The 21349-nt window shown below is 41.4% G+C and overlaps 1 protein-coding gene across 1 annotated transcript in view; it reads left to right on the top strand.

Moving 5' to 3' along the window:
* HTR4 (5-hydroxytryptamine receptor 4) overlaps window positions 1-21147 on the top strand; it is a 124488-nt gene extending 103341 nt beyond the window's left edge. The window contains exon 7 of the mRNA XM_033095699.1: window positions 17765-21147. Within this exon, the coding sequence (XP_032951590.1) occupies window positions 17765-17855 (91 nt within the window). The 3' untranslated portion in view covers window positions 17856-21147. The remainder of the gene's footprint in view (window positions 1-17764) is intronic.
* Window positions 21148-21349: the final 202 nt, after the last annotated feature.

The following is a 21349-nucleotide window of genomic DNA, read 5'->3' as shown; positions in this document are numbered from 1 at the left end:
GCATACGTATACACATACGAGAAAGAGGCATGATGCCCATATGTGGGCAATGGATTCTAAGAGGTTCATCATGTTGGAGAACTGATTCTTAGTGAATTTGGAGCTGGCCTCTCTCTCCTTGTCACATCCTTAACCTGGCTCTATAGTGGTTTCCCTCACCCACCAATATCTCTCTTAGTCTTATAGGAGTCACTTTTATCACTCTAGGAAACGCACGTAAAACATAATGGTAGAGAAGGGAAGAAATAACCAAATGAGAAAACATCGTCTGCTTTCCTACTCAAGTCAGGAATAAGACAAAGATCGCATGTCACCTCTACTGTTCAACGTTGTACATGCAAAACCCAAATGGCAGAAAAAAGAAATGCGAGGTGTAAAAATTGCGGGGAAAGAGTGAATATGCCACTATTCATAAACAATATGATCACCTACCAGGAAAATCCTCCATAAACTGTAAAAACTAAGATATTTCACAAGGAATTCCAGACGTTAGATACTAGACTCCTACATCTCAGACATAACCAATTAGAACGGGAATTAGGAAAAGCACTACCATCCACAGAAGCAATAACTAAAGTTACTTGAGAAATGTGAGACATTTACTGAGGGAAACCTTAAAACTTTCCTACAGAGAAGAGCTGGCATACAGCAGTTCTCTGTGAATCCAGATGATATTGCTATAAAATCCACGTTTTCTTTAGAAATTACAGGAAACTCATCACAAGCCCAGGTTCCAGCTCAAGCTGGAACTTGAGCTTCTAATGTGCCAGAAACTGTGTATGAGGTAGGAGATATAAAGACAAATGAGAGTTGGTGTCTTACTGAGTTCAGATCCTAACTGAGGAAAGAGACACATGAACAAGTAATCATGGTACAGTGGACATCCCTGGAGTTGTGCACAGGTTTAATGGTAGTTGACTGCTACTAACCAACAGTTTCCTTGTCATCACTGGTGATGGTCATCTAACATCTACTGAATTCCTACAATGAGAGAACCTTACTACTTCATGAGCCTTCTCAATGGCTGAGCAGCTCTAGAGTTTAAAAGTCTTCTCCCTACTGGCCCTAGTGCCTTGAGCAAGATAAAACCCAGCTACATCTTTTTTATTGAAATAACCCTTTCTGTATATTTTAATTGTATGTCCCTTCTGAGGCTCTTCTTTTAAAAGCTAAATATCCCAATTTCTTCCATTACTGTCCATGCAATATTGTTAAAGGCTTGGAGAACATAATTGTGTCCCCTTATTTGTAGCCTTTATTTTTCTTGATCATTTTCCCTTAAAAGTATGGTCAGCAGACCACTCACATTGGAATCACCTGGCAGCTTAGTGAAAACACAGAATCTTGGGTGCTAGTCATTGAATTGGGGCAGATTAGGGGAAATGATGTTTTTCCAAGATGACTTTTAGGCATATTAAACTTTGAGAACCACAATCCCGGACTTTCATGAATCGGAACCGTCCAATGTTTGCCGGCGTTGATTGTGCTTTCAGGGTTAGGACACACAATTCTTAGGTTCTTTTAGACTCTCTTAGAGAGTAATAATTTAATCTGATGTTAACTAGGAAAATATGGGAGAAAATTCCTTTGGAAGCTTGCCTCAGCTCAATCATTCTTTAAGCCAACTGACACTCCCCACTTGGGAGGCATAGTGCAACCATATACACCAGGGGTGTCCAAACTTTTTTCAACGTTGTTCACCAAGGGCCATATGCAGTAAAGTACACAAACAGCCGGGCCACTCACTCGAGGTGAAGTACGTATTGCCTCACCTGGTTTATTTAAGTAAACTAAATATATTTTTGGAATTTGCTGCGGGCCAATTAACAATGGATTGCGGGCCGCAGTTGGCCCGCGGGCCGCAGTTTAGACACCCCTGATATAGACTGTCACCATATGGATGACTGGTGATAAGAACAAGCCATATTGATTTGTCTTGAGGTTCTTTGGGGATTTGACTCTGGAGTTCTTTGTCCATTGGATAAATGCTGAGGAGTTTGCCAGCCTTATTCACTGCTGTATCCTGAGAATCTAGTAAAGTACCTGAAACATTGTGAGGCTTGACAAGGGGAAGGAGGAATGCTTCTGTCCGTTGTCCCCTGGCTTAGCTTCTCTTCTGTTTAACTGTCTCTGTGAAGATTAGCCCCTATGATCCAAGACACAGTAAGGACTGGGGTGCTGATGGTAACCCTAGAATAGAGATTTTCTTTAAGTGAAATCCGCTGAGGATTCCAGTTTTGGCTTCTTGGGTAAATAATCCCTGTCCTGCCTTTCTCACTACTTCATTGTGAAAATCAAACAAGATAATGGATTTGAAATTGCTTTGCTAACTGCAAAGCTCTGTCCTCATGGGAGAGATAATCATGTTACAAGAACAGAGTGTTGATAAGTTAGGTAACAGAAGCAGCGATTGTTAAAGCTTAGCTTTAGAGGTGGTTTTCTTTACTATCATGCCAGGTTAGATCTCTGCCCTGGTTCCCCAAGTTCAGACCTTGCTCAACCCTAGGATACTCACCCAGTTCCTGAGAAGGCTGAGAATTTCTGAAAGCACTTCCAAAGAATTTGTTGTCTTACTTAACTTGGCTCTTTGCTACCCTCCTCCATTATCCACCTGCAGTAACCCTGATAAACTGGTTTTCCATTGATTTGGAGATCCCTAGAGCTATGCTGTCCAATAGGATCATCTCTAAATGCATTCCAAGTGCTCAGTAGCCACATGTTGTGGGTGGCTATCAGATTAGAGAGCAGAAGTGTAGAATATTTCCAGCACCACAAAGAGTTCTATTGGACAGAACAGCTTTGGAGCTATGGGAGTCTTCTCTCTGGAAGGAGGCATTATACACTTTCCCTCAAACTTCCTCTTATCAACCAAAGCTCAATAATAAAGAAACCGATGTTCTAGTGGATGTGCTATGTAAGCCTGTCTGACATTTCCACGCGCAAGACTAGTATGTTCAGATTTATATATGGAATAGAGGAGGAAAATACGAGGATAGAGAAAAATGGAGAGTAAGAAAGAGGCAATGAGAATGAAGCTCCCACAAAAAACTGTAGAAGAAAAAAAATTCTTCCAAGTTATTGCCCTTTGTTTTCTTTATAAATAACAATGATCAAAATTTATAATTGTATTTATTTTCTCTCTTCTTGTTTATTATCTATCTCTCCAGTCAGACTCTTAGTAATAAGCACAGGTAACATATTCATGTTATGCCTAAAAGTTCCCCTAGAATGTACCATATTGATCAATTAATTACATTTATTGGTTGAATGAATGGATGCTTTTACCAGGCCCTGTTGTTCACCTGAACGATATATACCCAAATAAGTTTTCACTACTTTGAAAATATTTATTAATGCCATAATTGGAATAGTTGTTTTTTTTCACTGTGAAACCACTTGCCAACTTTTAATTTCAACACATCAGAATTCCCCTTTTAAATGAATGTTTACACACTGTGGGTTGGGGGATTACCGTGGATGAAAAAATAATTTAGGTTTGATTTACTTTAGATCCTTGGAGTATTCTGCTAATGTTAGAAAGTTGTGTGACATTTAAAAGCCATTTTTCGGCCTTTACCTTGAACTTTGGAGGTTGCAATTGGATTCAACATTTACCTGATTGTTTTGAGCCAAAGAAGACTTAATCTGGGTGAATCAAAGATGGATGAGGGTGACCTTGCCTTATCTGCCCCAACCTCCTCCATGGCTGGCTACATAATTTGCAGGCCCAATGCAAAATGAAAATACAGGACCTTTTTTGTTCAAAGGGCAGGAAAAAAATTGCCGTTAAAAGTATTAAAATATAAAACCTTTTTCTTTCATCCGCAGTCTTTCTCTCAACCTGTCATGTCATGGTGTGTTTATTTGCTTTTTACCTTTTCTACAGTAGAAAAATAAAATAGAATTGTACATTATTAGTATAAATCTATCATTCATCTTTATATTGTACAATGCCAATTTTAAATGCACATATAGGAACGTTAAACTTATATGTGAAATCGCCAAAATTCTGCAACTAGCACAAATTTTATTTTGTAGTTCAGACATGCTTCCATATTTGTTTTTACCAGACAGTGCACAAAACTAATGCAACTGTTTTTATTTCACATCTTGATACACACGCATACTACTAACATTCTACCTTCAGCTTACTGATGAGTAAAGAAGGACTGAAAGTGAAAGGAGCCATGGTTGCCCTCTTATCCCTTCTTTCTATGTCAGTATTTTTAGCCTAAGTGCTTGGCTAATACAGGGAAGCAACACGAGTGAGAAAAGACTTGATACGGTTCCTTGGTGGTTCTTGTTTCTTAGAACATCACTGCCTTCTTTCTGCATTTGGCAAGTTCTGGATCAAATGGAAAACGTGGCCTCTCGGGGCTGTCAGCATTCCCAATTACTAAGTCACAGATGTGTTGATATGAAACATGAGCCCAGAATTCTAGTGAACCCATGGAAATCGGCAAGACTCAAAGTGAATACAAAGCAAGCATGTTATAGAAGCTGCCAACAGATGATGGAAGAAAGGAAAATGCTTCATATGTATAATGTGTTTACCGTGTATTTGCTTTGAGTCTTCTAAACTATGCATCGTGGGTCTGCCAGGATTCCATGCTCATGAGCCATAGCTAATGTGATTGGACAACAAGGAACATATTGCACACATCACCTCTGCTCATGTGCGTGCTCCATTGTCCCTTCAGACTTCACAAGTTCAAAAATAAAGTTATGAAGAATTTCAAGGCAAGAACAAGCAGAGCATTAAAGCAAGCTCTGGGTTCCTGTGTGACTGCACTGGTCACACAACTGTGAAGCTGGCCCTGTCCCCAGTCCTGCCCCAATTTCCAACTAAAGCAGCCTCTCAAAAAATAGTGTTCTTGTTTATGATCATGCCAGGAAAACAGTAGAATAACAACATCAGGAGAGCTCCACTTGCCTCACCGAATACTCAGAATTAGAAAAGTTAGTGCTGTTTGCACCTGCAAAAAACCTAGTGGCTTAAGCTGCCCTCCGGGATTCCCACTTCCAGGCAAAAGTGCTGGGGCCCAAACATCATCCCCTCCACTGAGACATATTGTCAAGAAAAGTCCCTGCCTCTGACTTAGAGGAAGAATTTTGGTATATAACCGAAGGGGCTTCCCACCCCGTGTAGCACAATGCTTGTAGGTTCTAGAGTCTGGCACACCTGGGTTTCCATCCTGTCTGAGATCTGTCATTTACCATTGACATAATCTTCAGCATGTGACCAAACATCTCTGAGTCTCTGTTTCCTCATCTCTAAAGTGGGAACAATATTAGAACCTGTCTCCTAAGGCTTCTGTTAAGGTTCAGTATGATATGACATATGTGCAGAGCTGAGCCCAGCTCCTGTCACACAGAAAGCACTCAATGAACGGAAGCTGCTACAGTTGCTGTTACTATAATTGTATGCATAACATCGTTCATATCTTGGTTAAACAACCTTCTCCAGTTATTTTCTCAGCTTCCTGATTAGCGTCTCTTAATAAATGAGTCGATAGAAATCTCTGTGGTCTAAACACTGCTCCTTAAACAAGGAATGCAGAGCTCCCTCTGCTAGAAGAAAAGCCAGAAATGAATTAAATTAAATGAATCACACTGTGCATAAATAATTGTTTAACTAACATGAGAAAAAGCTTGTTTCCTGGGAACATTATGCCCTGTGCCGGACGGTTGGGGGACTGTTATTGGGACTTCTGGCTTTTAAATTACCTGTAGGCAATTCCTTGACCCAACATAAAACATGCTAACTGTATCAAACAAGTTGGGTATATTCTGTGTGTATTTTTCCCACTTTGGCTCTGCAGGTGCTCCTGTTGTTTGGGTGTTAAGGTTCTGTGTGCTTGCCCTCTGAGATTGGTGCCCACAATACAGAGGGATTGTGCATGCCACCCTGCGGGGCAAATCCCCAAACAACACCCAGTTCAGAGATGCCCAAGGTGTCTTATCCGAGCTCCAGAATGGAGGCTGTGTGGTGTGGTGCTCTGACCCTCGACCCTGGCTATACACTGGTCACCTGGGGACTCTTAAACAATCCCAAGCTTGGGTTGCACTTGTAGAGATTCTATTTTAATTGGTCCAGGTGGGGACCAGAAATGCATGTTTTAGGAGCTCTTAATGGGCAGCAGAATTGAGAATTACTGGTGCAGTAGAAAGAGAAAAAAGCCTGTCTTCTAATCTCCTACTTCTAATCTTGGAGAGATGATCACCAAGCAGCCATCCTCTCTCTCAGCACCAATAAAATGGGGAAGTTGAAGTCGATAATGCTTCAAGTGGAGGCCTAGCTTCGTGTCTTAAACAAGTGAGATAGTGTGTGTTGAAACCAATGGTTCTCAACTGGGGACCATTTTGTGTACCAGGGCACATTTTGCATGTCTAGAGTCATTTTTGGTTGTCATAATTGGTGGAGGTGCCTGGCATCTAGTGATGGAGGGCAGGGATGCTGCTCCAAATCTGAAAATGCATGGTACAACCCCCTACCCTCAAAGAATTGTCTGGCCCCAAATTTCAAAATAGTGCTGAGGTTGAGAAGCTTGCTTTAAACGAATTCTCTGGGCTTTGCACCGCAGACCCTCCTTGCCACTGCCCTCAGACAGCAGGAGAGGTTTTTGAACAATGCCAGGAGGTGTAAACGATTTTATCTGCCCACTTTAGTGCAGCCCCTGTAACATTTGGCCCCTCTTAATCCACATCCATTTCCAGGACAAAAGAAGAAGAAGAGGGGAAAAAAAATAACCCTGTAGAAGGCAATTGGTGTTGTTTTTGGTAGGAAGGGCCCTGAATTTCTGTGTTTAGAGTGCCGGCAGTAACCTTGCAGATAAGCCCTTTCCACAAGGCAGGCTCTATGAGCTTGTTCTCTTACAGCATGTACTTGGCAGGGACACAGCCGTCCCAATTTAGTCAGAGCAGCTGTTCAGGAAGGAATCGCCTCCAAAGCACACGAAGAGAGCCACCAGAAAAACCACACCCCCGTGTACATGAGTGTGTAGTCCGCAATGCAATGATGCTGGTTCTTGGCCCATGGAAGTCATAAAGCTTCTTTTTCTATTGGATGTCGACAAACTAGAGTGTGTCCGGAAGAGGGTTAACACCAGGATTTTCTTTGTGGAATTCATGACATATGAAGAACAACCTCAGGAACTAGGGCTGCTGAGCTTAGGGTTTAAAGAAGATCCAGATAATAACTTTTATTTATTTATTTTTTTTTATGTCTGTAAGGGCTGTTGTGGAAAACAGGGAATTGACTTGTTCTGCATGGTCCGAAGGGAGAGAGATGGGGACAAGGGATTGAGATTTTAAGAATACATATTTTACTATACAATGGAATGGACTGTCTTCCTAGAGAGTTCCTAATAAAGTGGAAGAAGAAAGTCGGATGACCACCAGTCGCATAGAAGTGTTGACTGACCATCAGTCACTGAAGCATTGACTGATCATAAGTCAGCATCGCTGAGGAAGGGCCAGGAGATTGAAGGAGATGGTCTCAGACCCTTCCTTTGTGATTGTGTGGTCACAGAACCGCGATAGTCCTCCCATAGTGCATGAGAGAGCAAAACCTATTTCAGCCGGCATAACAGTTGAAGCTAGAGAGCTTCTGGAAAGATTATGGTGAGAAGAGATGTGGCAGAGGTGATACTGTCAATTTCAGGGTCCATTTTTGTTTTGCTTTATGAGTCATCTGGCAGCCTGTGGCTGGTAAGAAATTTAGACACATCTAAGCAAGAACTACCTCCTCAACCTCTATGGATGCTCTGTGGTACACAGCCGATTTGATGCCTGAGATTCCGTTTGAGGAAAATATTGTCATATCTAGCCATCAGGATAAATGTCTGTTGTTTGAAGCCTTACTATGAACAGAATCGCTATTTAACAATTTGTAGGGAGACAGAGCCCTGGGTTGGGATTAAAAAACATGCCCTCGGTCTGGTTTTCACGGTCTTCCCTTTTCACAGAGAGAGAGTTAGGACCAGGCCTTCAGGCTGGGGAAAGAACAAGGCAGGATACCAGTCTAGGAGGAAGCAGAGGACTGGTGAGGCAGTTTAGTGTTATGGCTAGCAGCACAGGACTTGGTATTTGATGGACCTCAGTTTGACTTCAGGCCCTACCACTTTGAGTCTGTGTAATCCTGGGCAAGTTACTTGACCTCTCAGTGCGTAGGTTTCTTCCTGTGCAAAATAGAGGTAAAGCTGGTTCTTGCCTCATAAGACTGTTGTCAGGGTTATGTGAAATACTGTCCAGGTAACCCCCGTATAACACGTCACTTCTATAACATGGCTTCGCTCTAACACGGTTCGAGAACTGGGGGAAACCCTCATACAACATGGCATACTAGAACACGGTTTCACTCTAACACAGTTTGAGAATTAGAGAAATCCCCGAACAACATGGAGCGTAATAAGAGCTTTTAAAAGCAAAAGATATTTGAAATTTTTCATTCAGGTGTGCATGTCGTTTCAGATTTGACTGCAGAATTTTAAAATTTATTAGGATTTTAAATCCATTTTGTTCGTGGAGTATTAAGTTCAGAGGATGAAGCTACCTTGTCAAAAAGAAAACACCCTCAGTTAATGGTCCTTAGTAGTGATGACGAAGAAACATTATTTAATACACATTCATGTTATACTTTTGGTGAAAATTGCTTTAACAAAGGTAGTTCTCTTAATTATAAAAATATAACAGTATTTTTTTTTAAATTTTTGGAACCTAACCCTCTTTTTTGTGCTAGTTCTTTGTTTCGTATAACATGGATTCGCATAACACGGCATTGTTTAGGAACCGAACAACCGTGTTATACGGGGGTTACCTGTACATATAGAGCCTGGGACACATAAGTTATTGATAAAGTCTGTTCTCATTGTCCTTCACATCATTTTTTAAAGGCAAAATGTCAGAAACATAGGTTAGTATAGGCTTCTATTCCTGGAACACTGGTTCATTGTCAGCACAGGGTCTGAACGGAAATGTTTGGTGTCAAAATCACCATAATATCCTCCTGATAAGGGACAGGATAGTTCCTGAGTAATTAGTTCAGAAGGAGAGGGGGAAAGTACTTTAATTGTAAGGAAAGGGGGACTGTAGAGAAGGAGAGATCCAGAAAGTTCTAGCTGCTATCCTATTGGGAAATCATCTTCAACCCCTGAGCGAGGAAACCCAATAGAATGGCTCTAGTTATAGAAACAAACCAACGGAGTGTGTTCTGGGTTATTGTCAACCAAAGAGCTAAGAACTTGCTTTTCACGAAATGATTTCAGAACTGTCTTTTCTCATTTCCATGACTATTTTAGGTTATTTTTAACAAGATTCTTAGAAATATTTCACAGTTAGAATTGTTCTTGAAGAGGTTTTTATTCTCTAAGAAACGGGTGATTCTATATTTTGATAAACTTAACAAACATATTTGGTGCCTGTTTATGTTTCTTTTATCCTTTTCTGACTTTTATTTCCTTTGCAAGCAGGTATAATGAAATTTTTTCCTCTATTTATGGATGCTTTAAGGACTTTGGGAAAAGGAATATGTATATTTGAATACACACACATATACTAAATGTGTATATATATACCTACAAAGGTATACACACGTATATGTACATAAATATCTGATTATCATGTATAGTAACTAGTTGCTTTAGGAATAATTTGGCTTTGGTTTCCTGGTCCAGACATGACCATCTTCACCTTCCTCATTTTCATCTTAGCATCAACCATTTACTGAGCACTGGTTTATACACCAGGCATCAAGCTAGGTGCATTCCATATGTCATCTCATTGAATCTTAATATACTCTGTGGAGCAGGTGTTATGATTCCCATTTTACTGATGAGGAAACTGAGACACAGAGAGATTAAATGATTTGGTCAAAGTTTTATATCTGATGAGTCATAGGGCCAGAATTCTAATCCATGTTCATCTGATTTCAAAGCCCTTGCTGTTAGCCACTAAACTATGCTCCTTGTCAGTTCATTGAAAACTCTTGAAAAAATGCAGAACTTTTGATTCTTAGGCCTGGGAAGGGCTTCAGAAGTGACCTCGTCAAATATCCCAACCTTTGCAGTTATCTCTTCTACAACTTATCTGGTAGGTAGTTGTCTATCTTTCTTCCCAATGAGGGGTAGCTCATCATTACCCAAGGCAAGACAGTCTATTGTTTGAATAGCCATAGTTGTTGCAAAATTAGATTAAATTTTACTTCCCTGTATCTTAGCATCATCAAAGCTTAGAGTTTTATAGCTAGAAGTGGTAACAACTCTAGCAGCCCAGTGGTTCTTAAACGTTTTTTTTTTTTTTTTGAGGTGTAGAATTATTTTGTTCCAATAGACTCTTACGTGGAACTATGAACAATAGAAGTAGAACTGCTTTGATCAAAACAGATGTTCATATGGGGGTGTGTGTGCACAGAATCGTGACCACTGACCCCATCCTGCCAGAACATCCTATGGCCCCTCCATGGGGTTATTTGTTAGAGTCTTGTTAGGAATAAGCTGAAACAGACTGCTGAACCCAATAGTTTACAGACAAGAAAATTGAGCCTCAAAGGCTTAAGATGTTTGCTTAAGATCATGCTGGTATATCAGCAAAAGAACAAAGATCAGAATCCAAGTCTCAGAATTCCTAGCCCACATTCTCATTTATTCATTCACCCATTCACTTTTATTACGTGCCTAATATGGTCCAAGTTCTATTCTAGAAAGTGGGATACAACAGGGATCTAGACAGGCAAGATCCCTGCCATCAAGGAGCTCACAGTCAAGATTTTACCATCTCACTTCATTCTGATGGTTCAAGCTCTACTCTTGTGGACACCCCCTACACACACACACACACACACACACACACACACACACACAGTCAGACCACCAGAAGATGATTTAAAAATAAATGCAATAAATGCAACCTCCTCTGCATTCAGTCCAGCTCATCCATGGCTTTCCAAAAGACGGGGTTGTAAGATTGTATTCATGGCTATTCACATATTTGGTGATTTTAGGGTGACCATCCCTGACAGGGTGGCACATTATAATTTTTTTTGTACCTCTGATTTTATTTTGGGACTATGTATACAATATAATCATGGAGAGAGAAGCTATTTCACATGTATCATTCAAGAGGAGGGAAAGGCCAGACAGGCACGTGGGATTTTAAACTGTAAATGCTAGCTGGATTGAGTTGTAGTAGAATAACCTTGAGCAACATAGTGTGACTTGCAGTAGGAAGATGGTGAAGGGCATATAAAGTCCATCTTGCCTGACCCAATTTGGTTTTCCAGCTCATTTCCTTCAACTCTTCCCCAGCTTAACTCCCTGTGCAATAAGCATGCAAGATTGGTCCATTTTCCCCAAATAAATAGTGAATTATCCTGCCTCTGAATTATTTCTGCTGCCTCAAATGCTCTTTCTGACTTTCCTGCCCGGTACAAGCCAACTCATTCTCTGAGGCATGGTTCCAATACGAGCTCTCTAAACTTTCCTGATGCCTGCCCCCTCGATCTCCGAGTAATAACTAATCCCTTTCTCTTCTTACCACCTGCTTCTCTTTCTCTTGGAAGCTGTAGGATCGTTAAGTACTTCCATGCACCTGACACACCCTCCAGTCTCCCTGTATGTTTGACTTGGGCAAGTTATTAGGCCTCATTCCACTCGACTTGCACGTAATAAAACCTATATGGTAGGATTGTTGTGAAAAGTCTATGAGCTACTGCGTGATTTACTTAGCACAGTAATTGGCACATAATAAACACTCAGTAAATGTTGGCTGTTTTTGTTATGGATCCATGCTTTTAAGGCATTTTCTCCTACATATTTTTAGGTTTTATCATATAGAAATAGTTAAGCAGAAAAAGCAGGCAGACAGTCTGATCCCCCAAAGACTCAAAGTTCCAGTCTTTCGTCATTTAGGAACGATGGTAGACAATAGAAAAAAAAAAATCTCACAAGGAGATCAATTTGACCTTAGTTGCATGTGCATATTAAGAAGGAGGAAAGCAGTTGCACTGGTATTAAAATCAGCTATGACCACTGATTTGATCTTGCACTTTGGAGGGTTGAAACATGGACCTTTCTGAGGCTTCGATTTAAGGAGCCACATTTTGTCCCAAGGCCACAAGGTTAGGTATTCCAAACTGTACACACTCAGCTGTTTGGGGTCCTTTCTGCAAGTAGCAGAAAGAGCCCTGGCCTAGGATCCCATAGCTTCCACCCTATGGATGTGTTGCTTTTGTATCCTTGCCACTACATGGTCTCTGCAATTCCATTTTCTTGTCTCTCTGATAGGGGCTTTTGTCACTTGCCTGCTACCTTCACAATTTTTACCACATCATCAATTCCACCCATGCTATTATAAACTTATTATTTGTCCTTCAACACATTCTTACTCTGAATGAATATATTTAAAGGAAACTCTGTATCAGGACCTTAAATGCAAAACCATGTAGAGAAGATGATTTAAAAATAAATGCAATGAAGGCAAAGCAAATTATTATTTGTGTAAGTTACTATTATTAAAATTTAATTGGATCCTATTACTTTCTCTGAGCCTGAGACCTGCTCTCCGTTCGTTAGGTATTAGAGACTTGTCAAAGCCAGAGTGGGGCCAAACTGAGTCTTTCTCTTTAAAATAAGCAAAAACATCACCACAATAAGGTATATAAATGTCACATGACTAGGTTGTACAGTTGAAACTAATATAATACTGTAACTAATATAATATTGTCAACTGGAACTGAAAAATAAATTTTAAAAAACATAAGCTAAAAAAAGATTTTAAAATAATAATAAAGTAAAATAATCAGGAAGAGTGAAAGAAATATTGAATCCCCTTCTATGACTCACATTATTTAATGCTGTGCCTATTGATTGGCATATCACCTGTAGATCACATCCCATGTTTGGGAAATACTGCATTGCCCAGAGTCAGTTCTATTCTGGTTGATAATGAATCTAAAGATAAATAAACTGATCGAGGGCATTGCCTTTTGAGCAATGTAACTTACTGGTAACTTAGTGTGTAGGCTCACTGTTTATAGACAATTCAATTAGTTTTTATCAGCTCATTGTACCCAAGCATTCTATTTTTTCATCACGTAACGAACACCTAAAAATACATTGCATGTGAATCTTGCATTTTTGCTTTCTCACATTCGTGATTCATCACCAAGTCTTTTCTCATGTATTCATCCTCAGTGTCATGCAAACCAATGAATATCCCCTTGTCCACTTTGCTACAATGCACTGCTTGCCTGCATTTCAGGGTTTCCATGCCGAGCCCTCGTGGGGCATCACTGAGTGCCTCATACTTCCAGCTCTGGCCTTCCCCACTCTCCGGTACTTTCTCTTTGCTGCTGCCAAAGTCTCTGGGTCTAAGCTCTGCCTCAGGTATGAGTAGGATGACTGGATATCCACCTTCTCAGGGAATCTCACACTCCCACGTACATAGGAATCATCTGAGAACACGTTTTAAATATGCAAATTTCTGCTCTCCCTACTGCTCTCCTCAGCCTGCTGTCAGAGGTCTGCTGTGGATCCTGGGAATCTGTATTTGTTGTAGGTACCCAAGATAATTCTGGTACAAATAGTCTCTGACCACTTTGTGAAAGATGACTTCACTAGTGATTCTTCTTTTCTCCTCCTCCTCTTGTTCCTCTTCCTCCTTCTCCTCCTCTTCCTCCTCTTCCTCTTCCTCCTCTTCTTCCTCCTTTTTTTTCCTCCTCTTCCTCCTCCTTCTTCTCCTCCTCCTCCTTTTTCCTATTATTCTGGAAGACAGGTAATTTATTTCATCAACTGTTAATACTAAATTTCATCACAGAACTCTTCCCACAACACAAATGATTTCCATGTTTCCCCATGGACTGAATTCCTGGTTTGAGAAGCAGAATGCCTGGTTTATAGCACTGAATCCGCCCCGAGCTATCAATCAAGTCATACCCCTACACTGACCTCCTTCCTCTTCTAAAATTGGAATACTATTCTGTACCCTTCTTCCTTAAAGATTTGTGTTGATGATTAAATGTGGAAAAGGATATAAAAAACGCTTCATAAATTGTAGAGGACTTCTACTAGAAAACTATTAAAACAAGAACCTGCATTTTAAAATTTCTGTTTAAATGTCAGAGATTCTCTTTTTAATGATGTTTTGCATCAGAGATTTTGAGCAACTCCGCCAATGTTTCTGATCAAGCATATGGTTGAGGAGACATAGTTGTGATCTCGCTGCATTTTAAGTTGTGACATCTCAGCCCCCTCCCCCACCATCCTACCCTACGCAGATACATTCAACAGTTTTGCAAAGTAATTTCACAGATTCAGAAATTGAGGTTTTTCAGGATCTTGAATACAAATCCAAAAATCACCCCCCTTGTTTTTCCAGTGAAACCTCTTCCCTCCACACAGAATATAAAGTATCAGATACTAACAATAGAATATTAAAAGCCAAAATCGAAGCAATTACCCACAGCTTTGGGGAACAGTCCTACACACAGCTGGTGCCCAATCAGAAGGTCTGTATCTGTCACCCACCATCTCTGCTACTCATAGAATCAGAATGTCAGAGCTGCAAAGGATCTTATAGATAGATAATCCTCCTCCTCATTTAAAAAATGGGAAAGTGAGGCACAGGAAAGGGGCAAAGTCATAAGAATCATGCGTGGATGGAGGCTCAAAAGGCATGAGAGCCCAGGTCCCTGTCCGCTGATTGACTACTCACGTGACTGCACTCAGCTGCTTCCTTTGCTAAGTTAGTAGGGTGACCTTGTAGTGGGAAGTGAAAGGGGCTTGCTGAGTGTGAAAGCCATGTCCACTGAGTGTGATCTATATTGCACTGGAAGGAGGTCTTTTGGGGTGCAGCAGATTGCACCATAATTTTGTACCTTGAATGAAGACCTAAAAGGCAGATGACTTTAAACTGTTAACTGTTAACAATGAGATCAGTACAATAGCGTAAACTGAGACTGATGTGGGCCAACCAGAACGCAAGATCACCCTGTCATCGTTCTCAAGTCCCCATTTGCCCTGCAAAGAGGGAGTTGGTTGTGAGTCCTCCAAGGAGTCAGAGGGGGGACCATTGTCGTTCTTTCTCCATGACTCCAGTCTTTGGCAAGGGCTTATATCGATGTATCCTGACTAAAATGGAGTGATGGCAGGCATCCATCCAACAGTAATTCCACAGTAATCTCAATCTCTACTTGAATTTCTGGAAAGATGGCATGAGAGAGCCAATACAGTCTTTGGAAACATCTCTCAGAGGACCTCCTCCATTCTCCTCAACAGCGCTGGAGCCTTCCACACACCTAACTCTGTGGCTCTCTTTAGCTCCATCTTTCTGCCGTGTCTCAATCCTCTTTCCTCATTCTTTGTTACATTTATTCACCTAGCCTCTTTGACTCTGTCTTCCCTACTTTCCTCCCGCCTTTGCAGGGGTTTTTTTGTGTTTTTTTTTTTCCCTTTGCCATCTAGTCTCCCCAGTTCTGCATCACAGAAAATATACATGCCACTTGGGAAAGATTCTCCTTTGGTGGGCGGAAGGGGGTAGCAGGAGAGTATTGTGTTGGCATCCCAGTAACACTGTGTTTCAGTAAAAGGGGGAGCGACACCACACTGTAAGCTTCCCATAAGTAGAATAAATAAAATATGGACCCTTGTATATACTCCTTTTAACCTTGAGTCCATCATAGTGCGACAAGGAAGTGTTAGAGACAGCAGTACCTGAATACCAGCCTTATCAGCGGTAGTTCTCAGGATGGGAAGTGACAGTATATCCAGACAACGAAGGGCACAGACTTTGATATCAACAATGACCTAAATAGAAGGTCTGATCCTGCCATTTATTAACTGAGTAAACTTGGACAAATCATCAAAACTCTCTGAAACTCAGTTTCCTTGTCTGTTAAATGGCTATAAAAATACATGTATTCATGCATATAACACACGTAGTCCAGTGCCTGGCACATAGGCATTGCCCTCGTGAGTGGTTGTTTTTATTGTTACCAATAATTATAACAATAAGTATGATGCAAAGGGAATATGGCCCATGAGAAATGAGAAACCCTTCCTTTCTATTCCTTCTTTTTCTCTCAATAGATATGTTCAATGAATAAGACAGATAAAAATGTTGTGGGGAGTATATAAAGACACAAGACCTCATCTTGAGTTATCCAGTTAGTTTATACTTGAAAATGGCACGTGGAAAATCTGGAAGAAGGAATGTATAACTAAGGATGAGTCAAAAGCTATGTTCAGAGCAAATAGCAAACCCAGAAATAGTTAGATCTCATTATTTGGGGAAGAAATCTTGCATATTTTGCTGCAACAAGAATAATCTTCCAACTGGTAAAAAAAGAGAATATTATGGGGAAAAAGTTGCTGTCCGGGATTGATGGAAAACATTTAACTGTCGCTGAGCCGAGCTGTATTATATCTCAAAGGATTAAAGGAACTGGTTGATAAAACCTCTGACTGGTGCTCTTTCGAGGATTAGGGAAATGATGACAGCCTGGAGACCAGTAAATGTTGTCCCAGTTCTTAAAGAGAGACTAACCTAGACTCCGGAAACTATAGACTCATAGCTTGAAATACAACTTACCAAAATTCTAAGACAGTTAGAAAAGATTTGTGAGCAAGAGTCAGTATTGTTTCATTAAAAAAATAATTCAGGCCAACTAATTTCTTTATCTATTATGACAGATTTACTGCTTGGCAGAGACATTTCAGCAAGGCCTTGGGCAAAGCCTTCCGTGGGTAGGTCCATTCCAGGTACAGACTGTTACCTGTTTGCTGGGAAGGCAGTCTGTGGTGGTGTGCCATAATTCTCTGTTTTAGCCCCGTGTTAATCAACAGTTTTTTATCTTGATTGAAGACCTAAGAGGCAGATGATGGTAAACTGAAAAATCTAGGCAGCAATAGATTATCTGATCTCCTGTGTGCTTGTAAAATACTTCAAGTCTATGTCTAGCTGGTGCTAAATAATCGCATCTTGAAGGTTGAAATTGCTACGATTTAGAGTACTCTCAATTAACTAAAATGATACCAAACCAGTGAAATGAAATTTAACTGAAACAAATGTAATATGCCCTAGTTTGGCTCAAGTACACAAACAAACAACATAAACGGCACCAATGTAGTGAAGAACCAACCACAGGAATTCACAAATATTTGTATCAAAAGAACACAAGTTGGCAACAAGCTCAAGATAAGCCAATAGCATATTACCATTGTCAGAAATGAACTTAACGTTGACCATATTCATAGAAGTAAACTAAATGGATGATGAAAAATGCATAATAGGTCAGGCTCACTGTGTAGATTTGTGTTCTTTCCTGGTACCCTACTTCAAGAGAGAGAATCAAAATAAGGATTGTGTTCAGAGGACAGCACCCTTTATGGGCAACAATCTGGAAACCATAATATATAATGAACTATTAAAGAAAATGGAAATGTGTAGCCTGGAGACAGCAAACTTGGAGGATATAATTAGTAGAGGGAAAAATTTTAAGTGGGCCTGGAGGGCACAGTAGTTCCACTAGGAAGGCAGATTTTGGCTGAACATTAATAATGAGCTCTTTCTAATAACAATAACAAGCCCTTTCAGTCAAGTTGCTGAAAAATAATATGGCCTGGCTGGTCACTGGAGAGTCTCAAGTAGCGGCTATGCATCCACCCATCTGCATGGCACAGGGGCTTTCCTGCACTGGGTGGGCTCTTTCACGAGATGCTCTGTGACATCTCTCCAACGCTGAGGTTCTATGATCTTCTCCCCTCTCCAGGGACGCAGTGGAGTGTGGTGGCCAATGGGAGAGTCAGTGCCACCCCCCAGCAACTTCTCCTTTGGTGGCTGCTCAGCCCAGTGACACTTAGACCCCAGGGGCAGTGACTCAGAAGACAGCCATCCCTCCAAGAGAGGGCCAGGTCCTAAGCTGCTGCTTGTGCATGACTGCACCTGGTGTTCTCTTCACTGGAGCATTCCATCCGTCAGAACAGGCACCCATGCCCACCAGGGCTTTCCTCCGGGATTGCAGCAGGCGGCGTTTGTGAGAGTCAGGGGACAGGACAGCCCGGTTGTTTGCTCGGGGTTCTCCTCCAGAGATTCCTCCCATGAAGGGATTTTTCATTTCCCAGAACTCTCTCTTCCTGGCATCTCGCCCTTGTCTCACACTGTCTGTTGTCCCCAGTCTGTCCCCTTCCTGTGCCTAGTTGGTCTCACTCATGTTCCAAACAGGATCACTCCCTGTGTCCTATCTCAGTCGTAGGTGTCCCTAACCATGCCTCCTTTGCTGTGCCTCCTTATAGACACTCAAAACACATCCTCTTTGTCTCGGTCAGAGTCATGTTCCAAACGCACACATTTCTTGCTTGTTCACAGCTATGTTCAAACGACTCACTGTCTCATCTCTGTCCTGTTCTGTGCCCGACACTAGCATCCTTCCCTCCCGGTGTCTGGGTCCAAAGGTGTGTCCTTCTGACCAGCCCTCGTGTCAGTCGCAGACTTCCACTTGCTGTTCCTTATGTCCTTCTCTTCGGGGCATGCTCCATTTATTTACCAAGGAAGAAACGGGGGCAAAGATATACCCGAGGAAAACGGTCTCCACAGCAACCTTGGAGGGAAACAGAAGACAGACAGCTCCCTCCCAGCGCCATGGCCTGAGGCCCTTGTGTTCCGAGATGCCCACCTTCCTCTTGAACTAGCACAGCATCTTCTTGTAGAGAGACTTGGGCAGGGCCGGCCGCATCGTCGTGTTTATGAAAAGACTTCGGAATCTTTCCCGTGAGCTTGTGGTGAGGACCACTGTACCAGTTTATAATCCTGGAATCAGGCCCTGTCGCTCCCAAAGGAGAGAACTGTTGGGAGCTCACAGTGCCGAGACCTGTCACGCACTGCAGTCCCCCGGTGGAGGAGGAAGGACCAAGCAGTTCTGGGGCTGGAAAACTTGGAGGACCCAAATTCTAGCCCTGGCTCTACTCCTAACATGCTGTGAGATCTTGATCCAGCCCTTCCCTCCCTGCACCCCACTTTCTACATATGTCAACTGAAGTTTAGACTAGGGGATCTCTAGGATTCCTCTCCGTTTCCAGGACAATGGGATACTGCTGCAGCTGTCTGCTACCTCGAAAAGCCATGGCCAGCCTGCCTTTTGACTGTTTCAAAGAAACTAGCTGCCTCATTTGGGCCTTCTAGACCCTTGACCTTGCCAGCTTTGCCCTTCAGATTAACCAGGATATCCTTCATTCAAAGCTGAGTCCATGGCTCTTGCGGGTTGCCCCAGAGTGAAGATTCCAGGGAAGGAAACACCATCACCTCGCAGAGCCATGGGAGGTTTTCACTTTGATATTGGCTGTGATTTGATAGCATCTCAGGATTTTCTCATACTCACTTTGTTCCCGCTGCTTAAGAAATATCAGCTACCATTTCTGTTGATGTTTACTTTAGTTCTGGAAGCAAACCAGACGGGAAAGAGACTCTGGAATGAGGAAGGAAAGATTGCCCAGAAACCATCCAAATGCAAAAAAAAAACCCACAAAAAATCCTCTGTCCTGTGAAGACTTAATTTACTGGAGAGAAAGTCATGCCTTAGGGAAGAGTAAAAGCCTTTAAAGATAAATGTGATTTAGAACTCCCGAATGCTATTGAGAAATACTGCAGCACGCCGAAATGCTTCATAAGCCTGGGGCCCTCGCTGGTCAGTGGAGCAGATTCAACCAGGGATCTGTTCTCATCAAACATGAAGAAAGCTTTTTAAGTCCTACCTTGCACCTTCACTCTGGCGGGACCAATCCCCTTTGCTTTTTCAAGTCACCGTTCTCTGCCTCTATTAGATTGGGGCTTAGCAGGCAAGCACCATTTTGAGGATCATCCTTTTCTAGTACAAAAGAGGGAGCAGCAAGGTTCTGAGTCCCAAAGCCACGAACGTGGAGATGAGACCCAAACTACCTACTCTGATGGCTGCCCGTGCTGCCCACTGCCTTTGTGAGCGTGCGGTCGGGGTGGGGGCAGCAGAGAAGCAGCATGTGCACTGAGCGGATGGCTGACTTATTGTGTGACCCTGAAGTAACAGCGGGACCTCTCTGGCCTTCTGAGAGACTCTCTCCTGTCGGCTTCACAAAGCTGTAGCGGCGATAAATGGTTTTCGTGAAAACGTTCTGTAAATCACAAAATGCCCTTCTGTATGTTTAGTATTACTTTGGCTTATTTTGGATGCACCAAGAATTTCTTCACCAAGAAGAGGTGAACCAGCTTAGAGAATGAGCTTTCTATGTTGAAAAACAATACCGAGGGAACACCTTTTGGGGGTCCACTCTTCCAAATCCATTCTCCTCATTTGGTGACTCCAGGTTGTGCAACACACACAAAACAACCTTGCAAATTTATACATTACAAACCCTCTTGTTTGAAGGGCTTTTGTTGGTCATGAAGTAAAGGAGTGGGGAGAGAGAAAAGGGGACTAATTCTGGTAAGGGACTAATTCTAACTTCATGTAACTTCAAAGTCACATGGAATAAATTCAAATGCCTTTTTTGCCATGTAAACACTTATTTGGAGAAAAAGGGTCATCAAAATTATCCCTACCCTGTAAATTCAACATATATATAAATTCCATGAAGAAAACCTCAAACAAGGACCAAACTATGAATGACCAGCTGACAAGAATGTTGTGAGTCTGCTAAGATACTGTATGAAATAACTTTTGAGATTTTTTTCCTAATCTGACAGTCTATGTAAATGTTAATTATAGTTGAATGTTATTTAGCTAACACCTTATTTTTGTTTACATTTTTAATAAAGTAGAATTACAAGTGGGGCCACCTGTACAGGTTATAATGCACTGAGTCCCCTTGTGTAATCAGCGTGTAAAGGACATATGTTCCCATTATATAGAACATGGAACTTAATTATATAATTTCAAAGGATTACACATTTTACTGATGGTTGTTATGTTGGTTTTATACAATTGTTAGTTATACCTATGATTTATTTGAAGCTTAAGCTTTGAAGGTACTAAGATCCTCGATTCTAATTTGTTTCTAAGGAAAGCACCCTTGGCTTTATGGTAATATACGTTTTTGATGCAGTTCCCAGTAATGTGTTCTGGGAAAAACAGGAGCCTACATAAGACTTGTGTTGTTTTTTTTAATTGATAAATTCTATTTATTGATAAACATTGATAAATTACACGTATGTTTGTATTTGTGCATTCTGTACATGTTTATATAAATTATATATGGAGGGAAATCTTAAGTCTTAAAACTAATAACTGAACTTTGAATACACAATAAAAAATCAATGACATGCCTCAGTTTTGTAGAGCCGCTCTGACCCTCTGTAGCCCAACCCATCTCAGAAGCTCTGGGTGTTT

The sequence above is a fragment of the Rhinolophus ferrumequinum genome, chromosome 24 (assembly GCF_004115265.2).
Source record: "Rhinolophus ferrumequinum isolate MPI-CBG mRhiFer1 chromosome 24, mRhiFer1_v1.p, whole genome shotgun sequence".
NCBI classification, from domain to species: domain Eukaryota; kingdom Metazoa; phylum Chordata; class Mammalia; order Chiroptera; family Rhinolophidae; genus Rhinolophus; species Rhinolophus ferrumequinum.
This window is presented reverse-complemented; position numbering and strand designations above follow the sequence as displayed.